General features: G+C 41.0%; 1 protein-coding gene across 1 annotated transcript; it reads left to right on the top strand.

Moving 5' to 3' along the window:
• Window positions 1-1154: 1154 nt before the first annotated feature.
• On the top strand, window positions 1155-25656 carry tfeb (transcription factor EB). The gene is given in 12 exon segments (XM_042500919.1): window positions 1155-1437; window positions 1439-1504; window positions 9917-10021; window positions 10414-10596; window positions 14109-14207; window positions 14394-14582; window positions 15300-15389; window positions 19776-19893; window positions 20151-20207; window positions 20794-20869; window positions 20985-21132; window positions 22395-25656. Coding segments are annotated over 12 exon segments (1776 nt in total). The 5' UTR covers window positions 1155-1368; the 3' UTR covers window positions 22971-25656.

Genomic DNA, 25656 nt, shown 5'->3' with positions numbered 1-25656 from the left:
ATCAGCGATCGTGAAAAAGATGCAGACTCACAGTCATATGGAAATGACCCACTTTTGAATCAGAGGTTATCTGCAAACAGATGTGACTGTGTGTATGTGTGTGTGTGTGTGTTTGTAGGTGGGTGGTGTGCACAGGTATACTCTCACAGATATACATATACAGGTCACTGGGATGCTCTTGTCCTATAGTGCACACAGACAAATTAACCTGTAAGTGAGACTTTTTTTCTCCACTGGTAGCCTTGGATTCATAACATTACATGTAGTAATGTATAAAGATTCTATATTATTATTATTTGTTTTTTTTTTAAAGATTATTTTTGGGGCTTTTTTTAAGCTTTTGCAGTTGGACTCAAACCCACGGCCACCATGGCAGGGACATAGCCTTTTCACATGGGGCACCTGCTCTACCGGGTGAGCCACTTGGTGCCCCAGATTCTATATTATTTTAATAGTGTAAGTAAGAAAAATGTGTTTTTTTGGAAAGCAGTTTATTGTGCAGTCACCTCCGTCATGTCACAATAAAAAAAACTATTCCTAAAAAACTAAACCTAAAAAAACTATTAAGATTCTTTTGCGTCAGTTACAAGCTATCTGCTGGGATTCAGTGCTCTGTGGTCGCTTCACCTGTTTTTATTTCCAGGAGCATTCTTTATTATTCCTACACCCAGTGAATAATCCCTTTACAATACAATGACCATAACTTTCGGTAAATGATAACATATGTATTTCTATGGAACGTTTCTTTCTATTATGATAAGGCATAAATGTGTGAACGGAAACAGTTTATCTTTGACAAAGACAATATCCTCAGAATTGTGTATAGACTTATCTGTTTAGTCATTTTGCCATCTAAGCATGCAGGTGTGTGTATGTGTGTGTAGGGTAGGGTAACAGTGTGTAGGAGTACAGCTGAAGAAGTAAATAATGCTGATTCACTGCCCTAAAATTCAGAAAAACACATACACAATGACCTGGCAGTCAAAATAAGGAATTGCTTCCAGGGTGTAGTGGTGTTTATGCACGCACATGTGTAGGTGTTACTGTATGCAAATGCTGCGCACAGCTTTAGGCAGGAGGCTGGACTGAAGGAGGAGTTCCACATTAGAGTGAGAAAGGGGAGAACGAGAGAGGGAGATGAGTTAACCAGACACAGGGCTCTCGTTGTTGTTTCCCCAGACTACGGCATTCAGGCCAATTTAGGGGAAGAGGAGGAGAGTGGGAGGAGGAGAAGGAGAAGGAGGAGAAGGAATAGGAAGCTGAGCTGTGATTAGAGAGAGGGAGGAAGGTGACTAATAGTGACTGTCACTTGGCTTATTGTAGCTCGGCAGGAGGAGGGAGGAGTGCTGACAACCAGTCAACCGGCATATGAATGCACTAGTTGGTCAGGCCCAGCCAGCAAACAAGTGTCTGTCTCTGTCAGGGAGTGTGTGCATTAACACGTGGAGGAGCAGATCTCTCCTGGATACAGTATGTTGTCTTTGGGATAGCTGAAGAGTTGCTGGTAAGGATCAAAGTTTATGTCAGTCGGTCATTTTCTGTAACTGCTTGTCCTCGTAAGGGTCGCGGGGGCTGGAGCCAATCCCAGGTGTCATCGGGCAGAAGGCGGGGTACACCCTGGACAGGTCGCCAGTTTATACACATGCTATTAGTATTTCTCACTGCCTGGCTGTAAGATACGGTGCAGTCAATCTGACTTCCATCAGACTGATATGCTGTCAAATCAGAAATGAAACTGAACAAATTCTTTTAATGTTGAATAGATGCGCAGCAGCAACAGACAACATTGGTTGAGTTGCCGTTGACAGTTAACTGATTTACATATTGAATTTTGGTCAGATATAGGATCTACGCACCTCCACTCATCACTGTATTGTTCAAGCAATGTAACCATTGTTTGTTATATGCTGCTAAGTTGAGGCAGAATGTCAGTGATAATACTGATTGTGTAGCAGTCTGGTGGGGAGATTATAAAAGTTATGACATGAAATACAACAGTTCTCTGATGCTAACTAAGTGTTGAGGAATGTGTTTGTGATTGGAGTGCTGCTATCCTAAAGCTTAACTTACAAGCACTACACCTGCACCACAACACGGTGACTTAAAGTATATCCGATGCTCTGTGTTGACGCCCATGTGCTTCGTTTCTGTTACTACATATTCTATATGTGACTTGTGTGCGTACCACATGTCCTGCACTGAGCATAGCCTCACTGACTTAGGACTGATCAACATTTCCTTCGGTTTACCTCTTTAATTTCAATATCACAACACTGAAAGCAAAGATTTGTCTGTGGCATGTCAAACATCTTTAGTTCTTTCCCTGGGTTTCCTGCAAAGGAAGTTGCTTCACCACTGACTTAAAGCAGGAGTTGTGAAAACTGATGGAAGGAAAGGGGAAGTGATGCATTGCGGTTATAATTGATGGTGCTGGTCTATTGTTTTTCCTGCATTTTTATCGTGCTGTAATTTGATCAGACATGTCCAAATGTGCGTCTACACCAATAAGCTATTGTTTTTGCTACTTTCACATCCCTCTCTTCTCTGTGATCTGTGAAGCCGAGTGACCTGAGCGAGGCAGGACTGAGTTGACAGACTCACCCTGGACAAGGGTCTCTCTTGGTCAGCTATTAATAGACTGTGTTTACAAGGTGACAGGCATTGTGATTCACACACAATGTCAGTGAGTTGTGGTGATTCATGCAGATGACCTTCAGAAAGTTGGTTACTGAGCAGAAATTATATGCTGTGGGCACTTTAGGCCTGTAATTACACACAACCTTCTATTCACTATTCTATGCATCCCACCCTCAACTTAAAACGTATAACAAAAGGAAGAGGAAGCAGCGTTTTGAATGTTTTACGTGAGCACACACATCAGTTAATCTTTGTCTTATAGAAACTCTACTCAAACTCTACTCATTTGAAAAATGGACAGGTTAAAATGGCTAGAAACCAGATAGGAGAGAGCCAAAACCTCTCATAGCAAATTTGACACCATAATGGCTGCAAAATGGATGCTCCAACAATTTGCTGTACGACAAAAATGAACTAATCAAGTGAATCAAAGATGTCCCCTGCAACAGAATTACATGATGAAGCCTTAAATCAATTGAAAATATCCTCTCTTCACACCATGTAGTGTGTATTTATACTCACTACTTACCATGGTCTGTTGCTTCCATCGCTTCCGCCGTGGAAATTCTGCTCATCTCTGAAGCTCAGTATGTGTTGCACACCTGCTGCTTCCCCCTTATTGAACACTCCACTGCCTCCTTCCACACTCCAGTCACAGTCATAGTTTATGTTACAGTTTTTCATTCAGTCTGTCCATTTTGCAGTTGTGTAACCAGCCATATTTTGCTTTCTTGTTTCTTTTCTTTGTTTATGTCTGTTTTTGTTTATATCTTTCTCATTTCACACCTCCATCAATTTGTCATCTCTTCCTGCCCTGTGACTTCCCCCCTGCAGATTGCCATCCACTTGCTCCAGCATCCAGACATGTAGTCAGCAGCATACGCAGAGTGTATTCCCCCTTTGTGAACTCTTTTTCTTCTCAAACAGGTAACTGCAGGTGTCTATATGTGTCTGTCTCTGTGCACAAATTCAATTCTGTATTATATATACACATCTTTGCATTCAGTGACTGTGGAGCTACTCTGGATTAACACAGCAGGCAATCCTGATTTAAATAGAAATGAGAGCCTAGTGACCTCATCATGCGTACACAACACCTGTATGCTGTAACTAAATCCCTAGTATGTGTTGTAATTAGTACAGATGTGAGGTGGTAACAGGAATATTTTTATATCTCAAGCCGCAACAGAATACCACTCCTAAGTGTTTGAAAATGAGCCAACTGTTCATCCATCTGCCAGTCTGTCCGTCTGCATGTCCGAATAGTTCGGTGTGTTCTGTCGCTAAGGGATACAGCTGTTTGTGTGTGTGTGAGACTAAAGAGGAAGGGGTAAGGACCCCATGCTTGCCATGCCAGCCATGTCACATAATCCTACCAACCTTACCCTTTAAGTGTGTGTGGTGGTGGTTTAGGAATATTGATACTTTAGGTCTGTTTACACGTTCTGAAAGACTCTGCTCAAAAGCTGACAGACACTATAGAGTGGTAGTACATGTGCTTACTTATCCTTCATGTGCACACACCCCCCCCTCCCCAAACTTCACCACAAAAACACATGCACAGATGCATGTGGAGACACACACACGCACATACACAAAACAAAAAACACACCATGGCTCAGGGGAACAGGGTGTTCCTGAAAAGGAGAACAGAGAGCAGAGGGGGTTATTTTAGTCATTAGAGTAGGCAGACAGATAGCTTAATGCGAAAAGGGTGTGTGTGTGTTTGTGTGAATGCGCATGTGTGGTGATGGAAAGGCTGGTGAAGTGCACAGTGCAGTGTCACATTTAAAACCTTTGTAATATTAACGGGAAGTTTGACTAAGGGTTTGATAACCTGGTACTAAGCAACAAAAGTGATTATCATCGGTTATACTGACGTTAGTTCCTGAATAATATTTTTTAATGTGTTTCTAACAGACATATTTAAGAGATGTACAAGCTGACTTTGAGGAATTTCTTTATACTTTTACTCAACAGAAATAAAATTTGAAATGTGTGAAGCAGCTGTGGCTGCATACGTGTGAATGCACACATGCTTTGTTGTCAGAGCGCACCTGAGTGTATGTGTGTGTGTCCACATCCCACATTCAACTGCTCAGTGTTGGCTGTTGAAAAAGCCTTTCTTGGCATAGCACAGTCAGTTCTAAAAATACACACTCCACAAATTTACACCATGTCTCCCAGCACAGGTGCCATGGCCCCACACTGCCCCCAAGTGTGTGTGTACTTGTGTGTTTGTGTCTATGAATGTGTATGCATTACACTTTGCATGCATATGTATGCATAGGAAAGAACTGAAGCTGTGCACAGCATGTTTAATGTGTTCAGTGTTTTCAGTTGTGTGCTAATTGTTGGCATGTATGTTTGTGACTAATCTGTGGCACAATCCAGAGTTGACCTCTGACCTGGGCTTCTTCGCTCTACATCCTCCCACTGGCTGTCAGTGTTTGAAGTTAAGGGCCTGTGACATCACAGCGTTGGACGCACAATGGCCGCTGTGTGCTCTTACTGCGTCACAGCTGCCTGCTTATCCCAGTGGATGCCAGGCAATGGGAAGGCCCATGTGGGAGCTCATGCTGCTCGGTAGCAGTGTGTCACCATATGATATCAGGAAGTGATATCTATCAGTGTGTTTATGCATGTGTTAAAAGATGGATTATGGGTCATGGCTTAGTCACACTTTGAGGCTATATGATACACATATAGCTGCGTATAGCTTCACATACGTTGGAAAGTTAGGTAATCTTACGTGAACATTTAATTACACGTGTGTCAGTTTGTAAGCAGTTTGCGCAGCTGGGGGATTTCAAATAGCAGTTTGAAATGAATATTGCTCAGTGAATTTACTGTTATATTTATTTGCATACAAACTTCCTACTCATACATGAAAGATTTAAATCTTCATCTGAGAGCCAGACTGTGCCAGTGCCACATACTGCTGGCGCATTCCCCTACAAACAGCAAATAACAACAGCAGCCCTGTCGCAACTGTATTGCAGAGTAGTAGCTTTGGATAAGATGAAGAAGCATTAAAACATCTGCATCCCACCTTAAAGAGGACCTATTATGCAAATTTTGTGGTTCTTACTTTTATTTTGGGTTTCTACTAGAACATGTTTACATGCTTAAATGTTCAAAAAACACTTTATTTCCCTCATACTGCTGTAGCACCTGTTTTCAACTTCTGTCTGAGATCACATTTCAGCACCTGTCTTTTTAAGGCCCCCTACCGAAATAGCCCAGACTGCTTGGATTGGTCACTGCACTCTCAGTGTTTCTGCACTGTCAGTGCAGTCAGTGGCATGACTATAACAGACTACAATGCCACTTTCTACCATGAAAAATTAACAATTATAGCTTCTAAAGCAAAATCTGAACAACCGGACAAGTTCCAGCAGGAATATAAACCAAAATCACAAGGACATTTACAATATCGGCAACCAACATTACTGGTTTCCCTGTTGTTAGCATCTAGCTACATGTAGCAGTGTAGGCTATGTATTATTATAAACACTTTTAGTAGCCTGTCTGGAATGGAGTAACATATTAAGAAATCCATCACAAACTGATGTCATCTGTCTCAAAAGTAGAAAATTAAAATTGGAAAGAGTAATCAGAGCAATCTGAAGAAGCTTTTGATCTTTTTTACATTTATCTTTATATCACTATTTGAAATTCTGGCCATGTTTAATATGAGCGTCAGTCATGGCATAATTATATATAAGACAAAAAAGAAGGAGAAGCATAGTAGGTCCCCTTTAAGCTGAAAACCTACAGTGCAGGACAGTTGAAATAGCATGCACAGTAATAGCACTTTATGGCTGTAGGTTCGGCATGCATAAAGCTACAGGAAGTAAGTTATTGCGCCATATGGTGGAACATAATATGACTCTTTGGTGGAAGTCAGTCTTATTTTTATTTATGAGTATAAAATTTGTGTTTTTGTCAAAATCACAAATTTGCCTCAAGGAGCTTTGCAGTCTGTACTTCATACAGGTCTATCTTTTGACCCTCAACACAGTGCATGTCCTCCTCTGGCTGGGATTCCTACCTTGCCGATTGAGTTTGGAGATGTAATCACCCCATTTGGCACAATCTATTAGTAAACTGAGTAGCATTCCAATGCTGTGTGTATATGTGCGAACACACTTTGTTTGTTTGTCAGTGTAAGTAAGCACCTTGAAAGAGACAACTGCTCAACAGGGGCATCTCTTTAAAGCCGCAGAAAACCTGTGCAGTGATTTGTGTGTCTCTACTTAAGAACTTTTTGTTTATAGAGTATTTTAGCTTTTTTTGACATTGGGTAGCTGCTGGTGGAGAGCCGTTCGGTACTCAGGTCCAAGTTCTGGTCATGTTTGTATTGGAATGTTTGTGTTTCAATGTGCAACTCTGCATGGGTGTGTGTTTTTCATGTGGGCCATCCAATGGGCACAAAGCGGGCAGTGTGTGCCCCCTCGGGTGCTGAAATGTACACTTCGGACAACAGGCGGCTTCAGTCCTCAATAGGAGCTGCCCTTCTTATTGTACCTCACGCACAATGAGCTTTTCTCTCTCTGTCTGTCTTTCTCTCTGTGTCTTTCTCTCTTTATGACCATATACAGACAGTGTTTCTGATGAGAGACTGGAGGAATCGGATTCTGATTGGTTGCTGAGACCCAGATGTCCTTGTTGCTGCTTGTCTGTATCTAGTTGTCTCACAACACACTGCCATCAGCAGAGACATTAAAATACAGTAGAAATACCTCTCTTACAACTTTGTGAGTCCAGACGAGCTTAGTCATTTAGGGGATGAACACAAGTCATTGCAGAAGGGGAACTATCAGTCTTGGGACTCCCCAATGAGTGTGTGCATGTATTCATGTTTGTGAGTGTGTATGTGTGAGAGAGAAGCCAAGGGGGTGTTCTAGGTGTTCCCCATCGTCCCTGCTCACATGATCACCCAAAAACAACAAGGCCATATGACTCCCACATGACCTCTACACCATTTTCAAGGAAGTACCTCACAATTCACCCTTTCTTTGGAGGAACAGAGTTGTGGGGAGGCTGAGAGTGTTCCTGTTCACTTATCTTCGTCCCAATACTTTCTTGCAAACATCAGAATAAATATGAAACTTCAGACTTACAGAGTGTAGAGACGTTATCCTGGAGATGTGCTTTGTTTTGCTTTGCATACTATCTGGTGTACTTTGTTATAATTAAATCGCATCTTGTATCTCTGTTGCTGTGATTTATTTATGACCAATGGAAACTAAGTTGAATGATTTCTGGAATAGATCTGAAACAGTAACTTCATATTTTTCAACTTGGACATCACTTTCTCATGTTTTTGTGTCTAAGTGACTAATGGGAACAACAATGTTTGAAATTGGTCCAGTATTGAAAAATCCTTGACCAATAAAGCTCAGTAGCAAGCTTTATTGGACAGCTCTACAATGTAATCCATGCTATTGAGCTCCGTCAATTTACATCAGGTACAAGTGTTTGTTTTTTTCCACTGACAGGCTCAGATTGTTATTTTAAGTTTCTGACATCTTATGGACAGGATCCCTAAAAAGGTCAGTGTTTTTGCTGAAGAGGAACTCTTGTTATTTAACCAGAGATTGCCCCAACTCACCATTGCCCAACACACCAGTTTTTATTTAAATAAACTGTAATTTAAGCATGTATAGAGTTAGCATGTTTTAACATCTAACCCAGTGATTTAAGGGTTTATTTTCACCAAACCAGAGTTGGTTATTTTTGGAAAAGTGGAGAGATGCACACAGATGGCTTTTTTGAGTTTTCAAGTGTGCTTTATGATTAAAACATTTCCGTCTATTTAATGTCTATTTAAGAGTCTGGTGAGTTTGACAGTAGTGACTTTTTAGGGGTTTCTGGTTAGCAAAAAAGATCTTACACTGACAAAGAGGCCTATCCCTCTACGAATCCTTCTATAATGTTATCAGAATAATCTGAGCCCGTCAGTGGCTTTCAGTGGATGTAAATTGAAAGTGCTCAGTTGCCCTTAGGGATTACATCACAGCCTGTTTCAACACTGCTCGTTGTGGAGCAATTTTCAATTGTCTTTATTAGGAGGAGTTGCTTAGATGCAGAAACATGGTAAAACATGGTCCAGGATGAAAAATACCAGTTACCCTTTAAATATAACTCACACTGACAAAGTAACAAGCTGTATATGTAATCTTTGATTTGGTATTGTTGTACAAAAAAAAGTACACTGTATTTTATATAGACAGCGTTCTAAATTGCTTTTAAAGACAATACATTCTAGATGCTTGGCTTATTTTGGTGAATAAAAACAAGTTTGTTGCTGAATAATGTGCTGAAACATTGCAAACAATAGTGACATTCAGACACGAAAAGACTTTTTCATTGACAGACAAAACAGACATCACATGAGTATGCTGTACATCCTTTAAACAGACTGATTTATTCTATAGGGAGTTATTTTTGGCCTCATAGAAACAAAAACGAAATTCTTACAGGCATATGTAGTGGCAAAGGTAAACAGGATAAGGGATCTGACAACCTGTCTTTGGAGAGATTGTTAAAAGTTGACTGGGTGCCTTTGATTCAGTAGGAACATGGAGTACATGTCAGTGGCAGACAGGTGATTGATCAGGTGGTCTAGCGTCAAACATAAAGGTTTCATGCATACCAGTGGAGTGGCACCAGTGGAAAAGTGCAAGGTCCCAGAGTTTACAGGTTGCTGTAAAGAGAGCAGTTGAGAGATTTTGGAAACAGCTTTGAGAATGTGTTTGTTTGCTGTCTCACCCGGAGTTAAATGAGAATCACTTTAAGACAACGATAGGTCCAGGGTGTATTTAGTCTAGCTTGAAAGGACATGGTAGTGTGATAGTTAACTTAGGTTATCTTTTGTGATAATCTTTAAAAAAGGAAGAGGATGCTTGAATGACAGTTGAGGATCATTTTCACTGTTAAACAAACAGGCAAAACTGACACATAAGATAATGTAAAGAGAACAATGTAAAGAGCACCCAACCACAAAGCAACGGCTCAGTTAACATAAAAAAGTGTACCACAACATTGCACGCTTCCCCTTCATCTCTCACATCTCTCCTCACTCATTAACAGTTACACACTGAATCCAGCTCCTCTACAAAGACAGTATGTCAGTTGATGTATTGACACAGCATCTACTCTTGTCAGAAACTCGTCCTGTTTAGGAACCACAGCAGACCTTTGATACCTTCGTTTTCACCCTGTTTTTCCCCCGCCTTCCTCACTTTTTTCTCCCTTCCTTTTCCCTCCACAGCTTCCTCTACCTCTCGGGCTGGACTGCGGTGCATTGACGTCGGCTCGCCCTCCCCTGCCCCCTCGCCCCCCAGCAATGGCCTCACGCATCGGGCTGCGGATGCAGGTACAAGTCAGCCAATTTCCACCATCCTATATGCAGTGCATACAATCTTTGACACCGGAGAAGAAGATATTCTGGTCAATGTCAAAGCTTTGTGGTTGTGCCATTTATTTGAAGGGCGTTTACGTGCAGCAACCACTGATAAATTTGGCCGTGCTATTCGGCCTTAGCATATTTGAATACATTTACTGTACATACTTTTCATACAGGGTGATTTAATAGATGGGTGAGTCACCAGCTGTGCTCTCCGAACAGCTCTTCGTGTCCACTCTAAACAAAGGGAGGAGCAGAGAAAAGCCAAAAGCAGCATCACTCATCAGTTTATAGGTCACAATGCTTTAATGTGCATTCTTGTGTGTGTGTGTGTTCGTGTGTGTGTGTGTGTGTGTGTCCAGCTAATGCGAGACCAGCTGCAGCAAGAGGAGCAGCGTGAGAGGCAGCAGATCCAGCAGCATCAGCAGCAGAATGCAGCCCTGCAATACATGCAGCATCGCATGGCTGGGCCACCTGCACCCACCCCGGCCATCAGCACCCCACAGCATTACCAAAGCATGCAGGTCCCCGTCGAGGTTCTTAAGGTCAGTAGGGCTGCAACAAATGATTGTTTTCATCATTAATTACAGGGTAACTACCCTCATTTTCAAAATGTATACACATTATTCCTATGGTCGAAAACAGTCAAAAATTATTAGTATACATGAAATAACTCTCTCCTAAGTCCAAAAACAAGAGTGATAAGAATCTAATTTGTGATGTCATGAAGTATAAAGTCTGGAGCTTCTCAATAGACAATGAATAGTAAAAGATGTTACAGATGACACTGAGAGCAGCCAGGGAAAAGTTTTGAGTATATTAGAATATTTTCTGTTTCAGAACTGTGAGCAATTTATCAAAGCTCATTGTGTAAAAAAAAAAAGAAAACAAACATTCAAATGTTTGGCATTTTTACCAATAAATGACTTTGAATTTCTGAAATAATTCATTTTTATGTGTATATACTAATTATTTATTTCATTTATTAGTGAATTATTGTTTCAGGATAGTGTGTTAATGTAGTCAGTGCTTTTAATCATGAAAGTATTTTGACAGGAACTAAAAAACAAAGGTGTATTATGCAGAATTGTCAGTTACTGTTTATGTGCACGCTCGCCAGCAAAAACCAAAAGTAACAGCCAAACTCAGTTTCAACCTTGTTTGTTGTTTTTCCTTACTGCATTTGCATTTTTCGGTGTTGTGTTACTCTTGAATGCCTGCCAGTTACGGCCTGGCATTTGGTGGCTACCTTTATATAAAGCCCCAACCTCACCTGAGCACTGTGGAGGTACATGCCCATAAACGTCCCAAGAATACACCACCACACACTTCTGGTGGATCAGAAGTGATGATTGAGAGAACGTCTGTATATATCTATACATTGCTTTTTTAGGAAAATTGTGCAGAGGTCATCTTTAAACTGGGTTTTGTTGTTTGACTCATTGGTCATTGAACACAGAATCCGCTCCGTCTCTCTACATACTGTCTTTTTCTCAAACTGGACCACTGTTCAGCCTGTGGTAATGAAATAATAAGTGTAGTAAAATCTCATTTCCGGTTGAAAGGCAACAAACTACAAAGACAAAGCGCTAAACAGATCTTATCGAGGGGATTGGTGTAAGAGGGAAAAGATGTTGGTTAAGGGGGGTCCCAAAAAGAAAGGGGGGTGTGGCACCTCTGTTAATCCACTCACATGTTGCAGAGCAGGAAAGCGGGCAGCAGCGGGGCAGCAGCAGGGCAGCAGCAGGGCACAGTGGCGGTAGTCAGGACTTCACTTGGCATCGTAGCCTCACACAGTAGCACTGCCACACAGGGGAAAATCAGGGACAGACTTGAAACAAGGCAGACAGAGAGAAAAATGCGGTGGAGCAGCAAACAGGTAGGGAGACAGAGGGGGGAGGAGGACGGGCAGATAAGAGAGGTTTGACATGTTGTGCGATAGGACAGACAGGAGCAATGTAGATAGCCTGAGTCAGACAGGGACTGATAAAGCTGAAGTGACATTTTGCCCGATTCCAAAGATGCTTGTGTGTGTCCTTATCTTTGATGGCGTGTGTTTGTGTGTGTATGGGGTTTGCGCAATACTCCATTATGTACGTGTGGCTTTATGGTATTTTAAACTGTAAATCTATAGTTTGTATACACCAGTTACTGTATGGAACAATTTGCTGTATTGACAGTTTACTCTGGGTGCATGCTTGTGTGTGTGGGATGGAGCTTTTGAAATCTCAGTGTTTAGAGTTGTCAGTGTCTTTCTATTCATTCTGTAGATAAGGTGAGCTGTCTGTCCATCAGTCTCACAGAGTCTGTCAGAGCTGCTGTGTTTCTTTGGACTTCATCTGTGCTGACAGCTCTGGTGCAAATAGTTGCGACTGAATAGTTGCTTCTCTGGCTCATAAAACACTTTTAAGGCTGACAGCCAATTATGTTTATTTATCCAGTGTGTTATTTGCTGCAAAAACACACACAAAGCAGCATTAAGGTGCAAAAATATGTATTTATTGAAAAGTTTCTGGTTCGTTTGATATAATCTGGCTGTTGGTTATAAAACAGAGGGGGGTTTGGAGGGCTGAGAGGTTGAGACTCTCTCTGTAGTAATGGGGAGCAGGCCTGCCGTCTACTGAGCTTTACTCTTTGATGTGAAGGAATGAGGCCAGCCCACTGCTTTATGTAGCCACACCAGAGGATTTAGTGGCTTTACCCCTGTAGGCTTTACTACTGACTTAATGCTCCCATGTCCTCGTGCCATCACGGTGTTTTGGGTATAATGAGGTGTACATCTGAAGCATGTACTCAGTGTTGTGTGTTTAAATGTTAGTGGGAAACCATGTTGAGCTTATGTAACACACTAAACAGGTATGCATTAATTAAAGCGTAATCCTGATGCTGAGTATTGAAGGGAATGGTATCAGTGTTCCTTTGTTTTGTTTTGGTTTTCATGTGGTGCTTGGGCTGTTACAAAATAGGAAAAATGTTCAAATATTTGCTGTGAAAATATCAATACAGTCACATAATGATGTTTTGTTAGCTTAAACTTAAAGATGCAGCAGTTGCATTTTTTTTTTTGCAGATTCAAATTTTCAATTTCAATTTTCTTTTTTTTCGAAAAACTATAATTGGTATAAACTCATATTTTTGTTATTTTCTTTACTGGAAATTTAATTTTATGTTCATAATAAAACATTGCCATTTAGAGGGATATATTGGCAGTATGTGATATGCATAACTATGTTTTCATAAGTTTATAATCACCTGAAACTAGGAATTGTTGTGTTTTTGTTTCCTTATAATGAGCTTTTTATATCTACATACAGAGTGGGTCATCCTCCATGGAGTTTGCCATGTTTCTACTGTAGCCCAGAACAGACAAACCACCGTAGCTCTCCTACACACTTGGGAAGTTTAAGTTGAGAGAGAAGTTTAAGTTGGTTGCATTCTGCAACCTCATCACTAAATGCCACTAAATCCTACACACTTGTCCTTTAAATAACTTTTACCTTTTCTCCAAAACTGCAACGGGTTACACAACCTTCTCTCACTCTCACTCAAGCATATCTCAGAATAAAAAAGTGCTCTAGGTTATTGGACAGAGCTTTTTGTACAAATAAAATCCAATTAAAATGATTTTACTTACAGCTTGCATCCTTTAAAGCTATTCCAAGTGCATCTTTTACCCAAGGGGCAAGTTGTAATGATTAAACTAGCAGTTTTTCAAGCATTTTTTGAGCATTTGTTTTTACATAAACAATAAACGCCAATATGGTCATTTTTGACTGCATTAATTCTATGTTATTGTTAAAGAATACGTTTTTACGTACGTATTTAATGGGTTGTCAGTCAGTGTTGGAGTAACAGTACCTTTCAACCCGAGTGTTCATATTTGGATCACAGACTGTGTCCTTGAACAATACTAAATTACTAACTGACTATAAATCTTGTGTTTTCAGAAAAATTGAGTCAAAAATGAGTCATTAACAGGATCAACAGTGAATTGGATCAGTGTGCAAAGTTATCAACTAAGAGTTGATAATCCTTTTACTGTTCATCCCTAATACAGGTACAGACCCACCTTGAGAATCCTACAGACTACCACATCCGTCAGTCTCGGAGGCAACAGGTGAAAGAATACCTGTCCACCACCTATGCCACCAAACAGGTACCTTTCTGGATGCCTTTACTCTTGTCTGTAATGCCTGTCTGTGTTCCATTAGATGCCTTCCATGAACTGTAAACATGGCCCCTCTCTGTTTTTGTCTGTTTTGTCTAACAACAGTATTGCAGTACATCTATCTACGCCAGTACTAAGTCATTAACACCGCCATCACCTTCTCTCTGTCCGTAGACGGTCCACGCAGTAGCAGGGCCGGTGCAGCCCTCTCCTCCCACAAACATGGGACCTACAGGGGGCTCAGCGTCTGCCCCCCCACCCCTCCACTCCCCACACTTGCGCACCGAGCAGATCATGTCTGGAAACAGCGCCCCAAACAGCCCCATGGCCATGCTCAACATCGGCTCCAGCCACGAGACAGAGGTAGATGCCCAGGAGCGTGGGCAGACAGTGGCATGATAAACATTAATTCCAGGTCATGTTATAAAGTACAGTTTACAACAACCAGATTGAACAAATATGCCAAAAATATGACTTAATCACACTATATAAAATTATGAGGATTGAATATTGCCCCCGAAGTGACATTATCTCCACATTTTATGAAAGTACATAATGATTTAATTGGTCTTTGGTAAGTTGCAGCAGCATTTGTAAGTGCATTGGTGTCAATGTGTCTTGCGTACAGTTGGCATGTGGATGAATGTGTTGGCTAACTGGCAGTAACTGAAACTGTCTATCATTGGAGTTTAAATGCTCCATTATGGCCTTGCAACAGTAATTACAGCTTAACAAGTTACAGAAGAGCAGCAGAAAGTAAGGCCCTTGACCTGACAGACTTTGACCAGCTCTCCTCCTCCTCCTTCTCCAACTCTTGACCCCTCTTCTTTTACCCTAGCATAGTCTTACCACTTACCCTCAGTGACATAGAAGTTATCTCAAGTTTTCTCTTGAGTGAGACATGCACCTGCAGGCGAGTTCACCTGGAGGCCTGCATACCAGCTGTCTTTTCTGTGTTTTTTTTTTTTTTTTTGCTAAACACAGAAATGTGGATTAGTCTCAGTTTTTCTGTCTAAGTCAGACATGAGAGGTCTTTTAGCTTGCCATAGTCACACAAGGAACACCCTTTTTTTTCTCCAGATGGATGAGGTCATTGATGACATCATCAGTATGCAGTCCAATTACGACGATATTCAGGCATATATTGACCCCATCCAGATGCCAAACACAGTAAGTAGAACCAACCCACCAACGAGGTGTCATTTCAGTAATCCTCAATTTTTATATTTTATATGACTGATGTACTTATTCCAGGTTAGATCATTACCAAATATTTCCTACATGTGTCAGGAAAGTTTTAGGGTTTTTGTTGGGGGGGATTTTTACAGTATTTTCCTTATTTGAACCCAGGGTCTAAGGATAGAGTATATCATATGATTGAATTGTGAAGTCCTTTCAGGAAAGGTTTTTGATTGTCTTACTTGACACAGATACTTTGTGTCAACTTATCTTTTCCTTACAACAAAGGCAACATGCAAATTTCTTCAAAAAACACAAAGAAGTGAGGAAAATATTTATAAAATAGTGTTTGAATAGCATGAGACGTTTTAACTATTCAATCTTGACTGGAGTCGTGGACTGTATTTTACTTTACTTTATTTTCATTATGTTAAAAAACTATTTATATAAAAAAAAAGTTAGTAAAAATGCTAAAACTGACCAAGTAACAGGCAATGTTTCTTGTTTTAATGGTTCAGTATGTAACTTTTGTAAAAGGTTCCTTGTGCTCATCCTAGTGGTCCTTCTGCCTTTTGCAAAAAACAACGCCTGAAGAAAAACTACTAATAAGAGCCAGGTGAAGTCTCCAATGCAGTGTTAACCACTGCTCAGAAGTAGATCGACAATGAAAAGCAAGCGTGCTTTACATCTTTTGTTTACTTGTGTTTGCCGTGTATGTTGTTGTTGGCTCAGGAGGAATGGGCATTTTTTAAACTGCTGGTTTCTCAGCTATTGCGTTTGCAAAGGTCCTCAGTGGAGAAATGTTAGAGACTCCCTCTGATTGGTTGTTTTCAGATTGGTTGATTGGTTATTTTCATGAAGGAGTGGTTGATTCTTTCTAATGCCATTACGAGCACTGGGAGAAGCCAGAGGAACAGGAATTTTCCACAAATGATCTACCTCATGTACTACTGTAAGGATAAAGAGACAATATGACAAAAGATATATTTTTTAAGTTACCCGCTGAACCTTTAAGAGACAGAATATTGTAAGTTTTAGAAATAGACAAAATTACTTAGTCACAGTTGGAGTTGGAAATGTCCAGTCAGTTGTTGGCTTTTCAGTAGCTTCTGAAGAGCTGACCCTGCATCTGTTCAGTCTTTCTCTGTTTTTGTCACTCCTGTCAATTATTGTTGATGTTCTTAGATGTCGGTGTTATTAGGGATGTGATGGTGTTCATGCAGTTGTTAATTCTTAAACTGCAATCAGTGTGACGAAGCGTTGCAAGGCAACCATTGTAATTTTGCTCTAATGCTGCTGTGAATCTGTTACTGAATGTCCTGATATTTTTTTTTTGACCCATAAGCACGAATTTACATCCATGCAAAAGTGTATAATTGAGTTAAGGACATTCCATCCTTAAACCGTGCTGAACATAGTTAGAAGCTGCAGGGAAGACATGCCAGACGAGGACTGTACAGTGCTTTATGTCTCAGGGAACGAACTCAGAAAATTAACAATTAAACTGCCAGCAGTTAGAGTTCAACTTGTTTACAAGATATTCGGAGAGAGAGGGAGGTGGTGAAGGAGAAGGGGGTGGAAAAGAGGGGAGGAGGGATAGGGGGATGAGGGCAATTTGTGCAAGGGAAAACAGGCTGAAAGTCCAGTTAGGGGAAAGTTCACTCCTGTTTGGTGGGGAGCGGAGGTAGAAGAAAGACAGGAATCGGTGCCGGCGAGGTCAGTCTCCCAGGACAGGGCGGCAGTGCCAGAAAGAGAGGAAGAAAGACATCTGTCTTAGTGAGGGAAGGAGTAGAGGATGAAGGAGATGAATAAGACGTATGCCATTGTGGAAGTTATTGAAGGAGAACAGATTCAGCTGGTAAGACACTGAAGCGCTGTTGTTTGACAGTTAAACATGACTTTGGTTAGTGTTGTAGGAGTTTCGCTCTAAGTGAAGCACAGGATGCTCTAACTCCCAGCCTTGAGTCCCTGATTATAAAATGAGCCACAACACGGGTGGTGGGGTGGGTGAGGTTTTAGATTTTTTTTTTTTTTTTTGTTTGTGCACATGATGGGGGTTCTGCAGCACTGGAATCAGAATTCTTGCACATTTTAGTTGATATTGAGCATCATTTAATTGTAGAAGTTATGTTAGCCAGGTAAACAAGTACAGACTTATCTCATTGTGTGGTCGTCTGTCTGACTCACAACTGTGTGTGTGTGTGTGTGTGTGTGTGTGTGTGAGAGAGAGAGAGAGAGAGAGAGAGAGAGAGAGAGAGAGAGAGACAGATTGATATCCCAACTGCCTCCTGTGGCTTTATCTGATAATATGTCCTCTGTGGTTGATGTGTTTAATCAATGTGACTGTGCTGGCATGCATGTGTTTGTATGTGTGCATATTTTACTCTGATTGATTGGATTAGGCAATTGATCAGCCCTGAGGATGATCAGTGTGAGTAAAGCCAACACAATAAAGTAACTGAGAGAGAAAGAGAGGTAATCAATGCTGCATTTTACAACATATTATCATTGTTGTGTGTGTTTTGTATTAATACACACTGGCAACAAAACTCGGAGACTTATTCCCAACTGACAGACCAGTGAGCAAAACTCACCTGCTAATCCTGATGGGGATTAAAGCGGCAAACTCCATGGAATTCTTGGAATCTCAAAGTTGAGTAAAAGCCGGGAACACCAGTGAATACCAGGCACAAGTGAACAGTTTGAGTCTTAAATGTGTGCGAGTGTGTATGGATGGTTACACTGAGCCATTCTCAGTCCCGGTCACGCTTGCTTGTTCAGTTGAGTTAGATTGGGTTCTCATTGGAGTGGGGCTTTGTGAGAGGTAGGCCGCCTGGCCGTGGAGGAGGCTGGGAATAAAAGTTTATCTGAAACTGTGTGTTTTTCTATCATCAACAGAAAACATTAAGTATCCATAACAAGATACGGCTGCAACTAATGATTATTTCATGTTGATGAATATGGTTATTTTATTGATTAATTGATGAGTTTTTTGGTCTATAAAATGTCCAAAAATGATAAAACATGTTGAACAGCATTTCCCAAAGCCCATGATCATGTCCTCAATCCTTTGTCCATTACTCAAAATATTTGTTTTATTGTCACAGAAGTGGGAATCAAACAGTTTTGACTTTTTTATCTAAAAGAAAATACTTGATTATCAAATTAATTGCTGATTATTTTAAACTAACTGATTAATTTATACCGCTCTGTAACAGGGTGGGGCGTTATGATCTGATTTTATAAGGATTTTTTCCACTTATATTGACACACAGTTTTTGTTTTTAAAACTCACAGTTGAAAGCAGTTAATATGTCAGGTTTTTTCCTGCTTTAGTATGTCGTCATATGCGATGAAATTCAACTAGTTAATTTAATGTCTATTTGTGATCTAGTTGTAATGTGATTTTCCACATCTAAACAGCTCAAAAAACGATTACTTTTTGCAAAGGTGTAAACCATGACAGTATAATTTCCTTCTCCCTATCTAAGACTTCTAACAGAGCATATAATTAACATACAGAGGTGAACCTGCAGATGTGTGCGTGTGTGTGTGTTTATGCGTGTGAATATGTTTGATCTCACAGCTCAAACAGTAGCCTGCAGATAAGGTATCTTTTCCTTTAAGTTCTTTATCTCTCGGGCCTCATTAGCGCTGTCACATTTGCCCTCGCTTCAGGGAGTGCGATCTGCTTTTGTAACGAGGCATAAAAAGTCCAATCTCACTCAAACTATACAGTACAATTAAAAGGAAATCACATCTCTTTAGGGGTCCATACAAAAGTAAATGGCAGCTTTTGCGCAACGTCTAAAGTGCAAACGAGGAAAGTACTCGTGTGAGTTCAGGAGCCGAGAGAAACAAGCCATAAAGAAAGATAAGGTTGATAGGATGATAGTCAATCATTGCTGTGTGTTTCGCAGGCTTGGTAAGGTGTGATATTATCGCATTATCTCCTGCTATCTGTTCTTTACAGCACACTAAACAAGGACACTGACTATATAAAGATACTTACCAAGGTGTATGGAGCTGTAGTTTGAGGAACAGAAAGAAATTATTTAGATTAGTGTATTTTCTGGTTAAATTGCTTTTCAAAAAGTCTAATTAATTTTAACATTCACTCCTCTCATATCATAGTTAAACACAGATAAAGCTCATTTCATGTCCTTTTTCATCATGGTCACCTCGATGAATAACAGTGATTTTGAAGGGTTTCATTCACAACCAGTCTGTTCATGGGCAACAAAGCACTGAATAAAGTTATACATAAATGCTTTTGCACTCTACCTTCATTCTGCACAGCTCACATAACAAAGTGATATTTGGCAAATGAATAATGTTGTAATTATTTCGTGTGCATGTCTTGCTGTGTGTCCCCAGCTCCCGCTGTCTAGCAGTCACCTGGATGTGTATACAGGTCCGGGGATGAAAGGCCCAGCCATTGCTATGACCAGTAACTCCTGTCCCGCCAACTTGACCATCAAACGAGAACTGTCAGGTGCGAAAGTCAAAAGTTCCGCACTTTGTGTAGTCACAATGGCTTGGAAACTTTACAAATTATCCAAACTTGGTCCAACTATTGTTACTATAAAAGACACTGAGTCACAGTCACTGAGAGAATGCATTTGCTTCCCACGGTGCCTCGTCCTGTTATTTATGCTGTGGCATTTATTGACACCTTTTATAAACTGTTTCTGTCTTGTAACAGATGGCTCAGTCTCAGCCATTAGTTAATCACCTTTTGTTTTTGCAAAGACACAGAAGCCCGTGCCCTGGCTAAGGAGAGGCAGAAGAAAGACAACCACAATCTGAGTAAGTCTTTCGCTCAACAGGCTCTTTAACCAAATGATGTATGTCTTTTCCTACTTTCTCACTTGCAACACACACACACACACACACACACACACACACACACACACACACACACACACACACACACACACACACACACACACACAGACTCTCTCACACACACACACAGACACAGACACCATAATCCGTCTCTTGCAAAAACAGTGTTATGTAGCCTTGTGCTGATTTAGCTGACATAGTGCAACTAGTGGGTGGATGGTTAACCTGGTAATTTCTGCTGTCCTGGCACTAAAGTGTAATTGCCTGTGACTGTGTGTGCGTGCGCGCCCAAACGTTTGTCCCTCTTTGTCCTTTACCGTATATATCAAGTATTCACTGATCTATACTAACCACTACAATCCCAACCCTGTGTCATGCTCACAGTTTGTTTGGATGTTATACAGCCTTACTTCAGAACTGACTTTTGAATCTCCAAAGACAGGCTCTTTTTTTGTTCCTCTCTTCATGCCTTTGATTTATCTGATATATTATCCTCATCATGTGTTTTCCTCTGTCTCCCTTTTGTCTCTTCTTTCCTCTTTAATAGTTGAGAGGAGAAGGAGATTCAACATCAATGATCGTATCAAAGAGCTGGGCACCATGATCCCTAAAACCAATGACCTGTGAGTTGCTTTCATAATTCTTCTGTTGCAGTGTAGATACAAACATTTGAATGGAATATGTTACTGCCAGTTATTTACCTGTGGAAATGGCCTGTGTATTCTTTACTGCATATAGTGATGTACGCTGGAACAAAGGCACCATACTGCGGGCGTCTGTAGAGTACATCAAACGCATGCAGAAGGATGCTCATCGGTCCAGAGAGGTGGAAAACAACTTTAAAAGGATGGAGCTGACCAACAAACAACTGATGCTACGCATCCAGGTAACACACACACACACACACACACACACACACACACACACACACACACACACACACACACACACACACTGAAACACAACCACAGCAAATAAATTGAGAGTAGTGTTACATTTGTCAGCTTTTACAAAAAAAGCACCATTGTGTTTTTTTCTTTATATTAAATTTTGTTTACTAGTTTGGACATTTTACTCTCATCTTCGTCAAAGAAACTGTAGCTGTTTAAATTTTAGTCAATGAAAACTGTTGACATTTTTTTTCATTATTTTGAACATTTCAGTCAATCCTGTCCCCCTAAGAAACCAATAGTTTTGCGATTTAAGTCAAATGATGTCACATGATTTTATGTTATAATCATCAGTTAAAAAACAAGGATTACATGATTACTTTCTCAGCTACAGTTTAACAATTTATACATGTCCACATAAAAATATCTGGTACAATGACACAAATATTAAAGGTGCAATAGAATATATTTGCAAAACACAGGTGATGCAGGGTTTCAGAACGGAAAACATAGTACTTCGTTGTCAGGGATGTAAGCAGCAGCCTTCTCCACCATATATGGCGGCTGCCAATGATAGCAGAGATGGTGCAGCACTTTGCTAGAAGTTTAGTCCTATTTTTGGGCATCCCAAGTTGTTGAAGCCCTCTTATGACTGACCTGTGAATGTGTTCAAGACTGCCAAATATGAAAACAAGTAGTCTGTACCTACAACTAAGGTCTGAGATGGTATTAGTTTGTATTTAGATACACTATTCTGTCAAGACATACACACACACAGACACTCCAACTGCACAACTGATTACTTAATTAACACACATATTCATGACCAGTATAAAATATTTGGTCTCCTTTTTTGTCAACAAACGTAAATACAGATACTAGTAAAGGTTTACTATTTTTATTCTTCGTTCAAGATAATTTTAAATATTATTTGGCTTTTGCCTTAATTGGAGATAGGAAAGTGTAAAAGTGGGAGAGAGAGCTCATGAAATGCAGCAGAGTGCTGAGGTCAGAATCAAACCCACGGCAGCTGTGGCGCCCCAAAGTTTAACTTTTTAAATACATTTTTATTCTTCTCTGTTCTTGTCAATGATATTTAATATTGAAATAGTCACAGTTTAATGACGCTGATGCCGTCTCGACTTAGTCATGGAAAAAAAGGCAGCTAAGGAACATAATTAGTCACACTGTTAGTTAACGTAATCGTCACGGTAAAAACGGTAAACTGACTATGTTGCCTTCTGTCCATTGTCTACAGGAGCTGGAGATGCAGGCTCGTCTACATGGCCTGCCCAGCAGCAACTCCCCCTCTGCCCTGAACTCAGCTGACCTGATGGCTTCTTACATAAAACAAGAGACCAGCCCAGAGGAGAACCTCTCCCACCAAGCACAAGCCCATCACCAGCCCCAGCACCTACCCCAAAACCAGCCTCATCCCCAGGTCCAGCAACACCACTTCCTCCCGCAGTCCCACCTCCACCCCCAGAGCCAGGTTCAGCAACAGCACAGGCAGCTGCCACCGCTCCCACAACACCTGCAGCAGCAGCAGCCACCCATCCAGTTCCCAGCTGTAGGCAGCTCCCAGCCCTTTGACTTTAACCAGTCGCTGGACTTGTGTGATGGGATACCCGGCTTCTCAGACGGCATGTCGGGGCTAGGCGACCTGGGCGGGCTGGACATGCAGGGGAGGAGAGGCGAGCTGGGCTTCCTGATGATGGACGAGCCCTTGTCCCCTATGGGAGGAGACCCTCTGCTCTCCGCGATGTCGCCTGAAGCCTCCGTCGACTCGAGCCGCAGATCCAGCTTCAGCATAGAGGATGGAGACATACTGTAGACACGTGTGCACACACACACACACACACACACACTCACACAAATGCATGCACAAGCAGCACAAAGAGGTTTCAGAGAGGTTGCAGTAAAAATATAAAAATAAAAAGTGACAGTACATCTGCACAACACAACACATTTACAGCACACACAACATAAAGGAATCAGCCGGCACACACAGATACTCTCTATACACATCACACATCTCGAACATACACCGTTGACACTCATTTGTGGTACAATTATCTCCCTGTAATGGCACTAGCAAAAGAAGGTACACAGCCCTCACACAGTTGAAAATATTCGGTATAGGTTGCAAGCACACACAAGTGCATATGAGATAAATTGAGCAGTTTGAAACTTTGCCCAACAGAGCATTTGCAAGAGGTGAACCAACACCGCCGGGTCAGGAGTTATATAGCGCACTTGGCCTTGTTTCCATAAAGGTGGCCCTGAATCATAATTGAACAAGGCGACAAAACCAGCAGTTAATTAGATTGAAGTTATCAGATACAAGGACAACCGAGCGCATTGTCTCACTTGATAGAGGACAAGTTATTTTCTCCTTACATCAACCTCTTTTAGTAACCATAAATGATTGAATGAACGATAGTGAATAAAATGGAAATAGCGTCATGGTCCTGCATGCATAATTTATCTTAAAGGGGATGCAGTCCAGTCACATTGTTCTCTCCCTCAATCTGTTATTCCGGTGTTGGCGTTTTCCTCTAGCACCAGCTGTGTGGTGTTTGACAAAGAGCTGAGGCGTGCTCTTTAAGTGTCCGCATTTTAGGAAACATTTTTAAAACTCACTGGAGGAGGCAGATAATCCAGCTTTAAGCAAAGCCCCTTTAAGTTATTTCATCCACCCGTTTTCTCGCTGTTATTGTTGTCTTCTCACAAATGCACACTGCTGTCCCCCAATTTCTACCCCTTTAACACCTGACACCGTCATGACCTCGTGTGTCTTCAAAATACAGCTTGTCGTCCAAAACTGTGAGGTGTCAAAATACTCAGGTACTGTAACAGGATACACCAGCCGGATCATTTTTAAGCAGTAGCAGATGTTAACCTGAGCTATGTCCGTCTCATAACCCCTATCAATGTGCCTTTTCATTTTTGCAGCTGCTGCGCCTTAAAGGCATGTTTTTATAGGTTAGAGATCACGAACAGGGTTTAGATTTAATATCATCTTCAATTATGCCTGTAAATGCTTTAGATTTTGCTTCTTCGCCATCTGTACTTTTGTTGTTGCAGGAGATAAACGTTTCATTTTTCTCTCATTAACTGACTTTGTCGGGCTCGGCTTGCATGAGAGGCCTAGGTGAAGGAAAGATACAGTGACAGGGTTTAAAACTGGAGAGAGAAAGTGGTAGTTTGTCTTATCTGACAGCGGAGGTAGTGTAATTTTCACTGTTAAAGCACAGCTTCAGCACACACTTGCATGCATTCACGCTCTCACTCGGTTCACAAACAGGCATGGATTAAACATGCAGATGCCCACCTAGCACACAGACACACACATGCATTATAGTGCTCACATACATACAGTGCAGCCTTGAGGCTGTTTTCAAATCAGCATGTTAACAAGTCTCCTGCGCTTCAGTCTCTCCCCCAACGGGTCGAGTGAAGCTGCCCGCTGCAGAGGTAAAACTCAGGTGTGCTGCTTCAAACTAAAGAGAATCTGTGATCCCGCTCACTACAGATGTCACTGTGATGGTTGGGGACAGCTGAGGCGGACCTGAGTTGTATCTCTGCTGTGGTAGACCCTGGGCTTGGCTTTGATTTGATATAGCTCACGATCAGTACTGATGAAGGTAGAAAAAAAAACCTTTGATTTTTTTTTTTTTTGATTAAAAGATGTGTTTTGTTTTCTTTATTATAGTTTGTTGTTTATTTTATCTCCCAAAGCACTGGAAACTATATTATTGTTTTGACTTTGTACATGGAAGAATTATGGAATAAGATTTATTTCAGATGTTGTATACCACTAAGCCACTTAAATGTGTTTTATTTGTATTTGTTGTTTTAGTTTCTATTTCAATTTTATTCCAAAACTACCCTTTCTTGTCAGAGCCATTTTCGGTAAGCACGCTGTAAAGGCACACAAGCCACAATGTTTAATTGGGGAAGCAGTGGCGTTCCGTTTGTAGACTTAAAGATTTCAACTGACTTTAGAGAGATGAAGATATTATGTACATTTATGATGCCATTTTTATATGATTGGGTTTTTATTTTTCTCTCTATTTTAACTTTGAATTTTGGAGCCAGACAGAAACTTGATGATTTGATTTGATTGAACTCAAATTGCTCATTTTATGAATGTAAGATTTACCAGAGGTTCTGGTCAGACTGAAGGAGGTGGACGTTTTCGCCGTGCCTCCTTCCTCCCTGACTTTGGTTTCCATGGAGACTGGAAGACGACAGACTTCACATAAACTCTGAGCCAAGGAGTTGTGGTCGCCATGGCGTGGTATCACTGACTCTGTGTTGGTCTCTGTCTGCCAGAGTTGTGCCTTTTCCTGATCAGCCACAGTTTGACTGTTGTTCTTTCACCCAGCCAACACTCCAAAGAGCTGCTCAGGCCTCCTCTACTCTTCCACTAGAGGGCGCTCTGCAGAGCAAACTACACAGGGAAAAGTGGTTCTGATTTTACTGAGAATATAAAATGTTTTACCAGAATCCTTCAA

This window comes from Plectropomus leopardus, chromosome 2, assembly GCF_008729295.1.
Source record: "Plectropomus leopardus isolate mb chromosome 2, YSFRI_Pleo_2.0, whole genome shotgun sequence".
Taxonomy (NCBI): domain Eukaryota; kingdom Metazoa; phylum Chordata; class Actinopteri; order Perciformes; family Serranidae; genus Plectropomus; species Plectropomus leopardus.
This window is presented reverse-complemented; position numbering and strand designations above follow the sequence as displayed.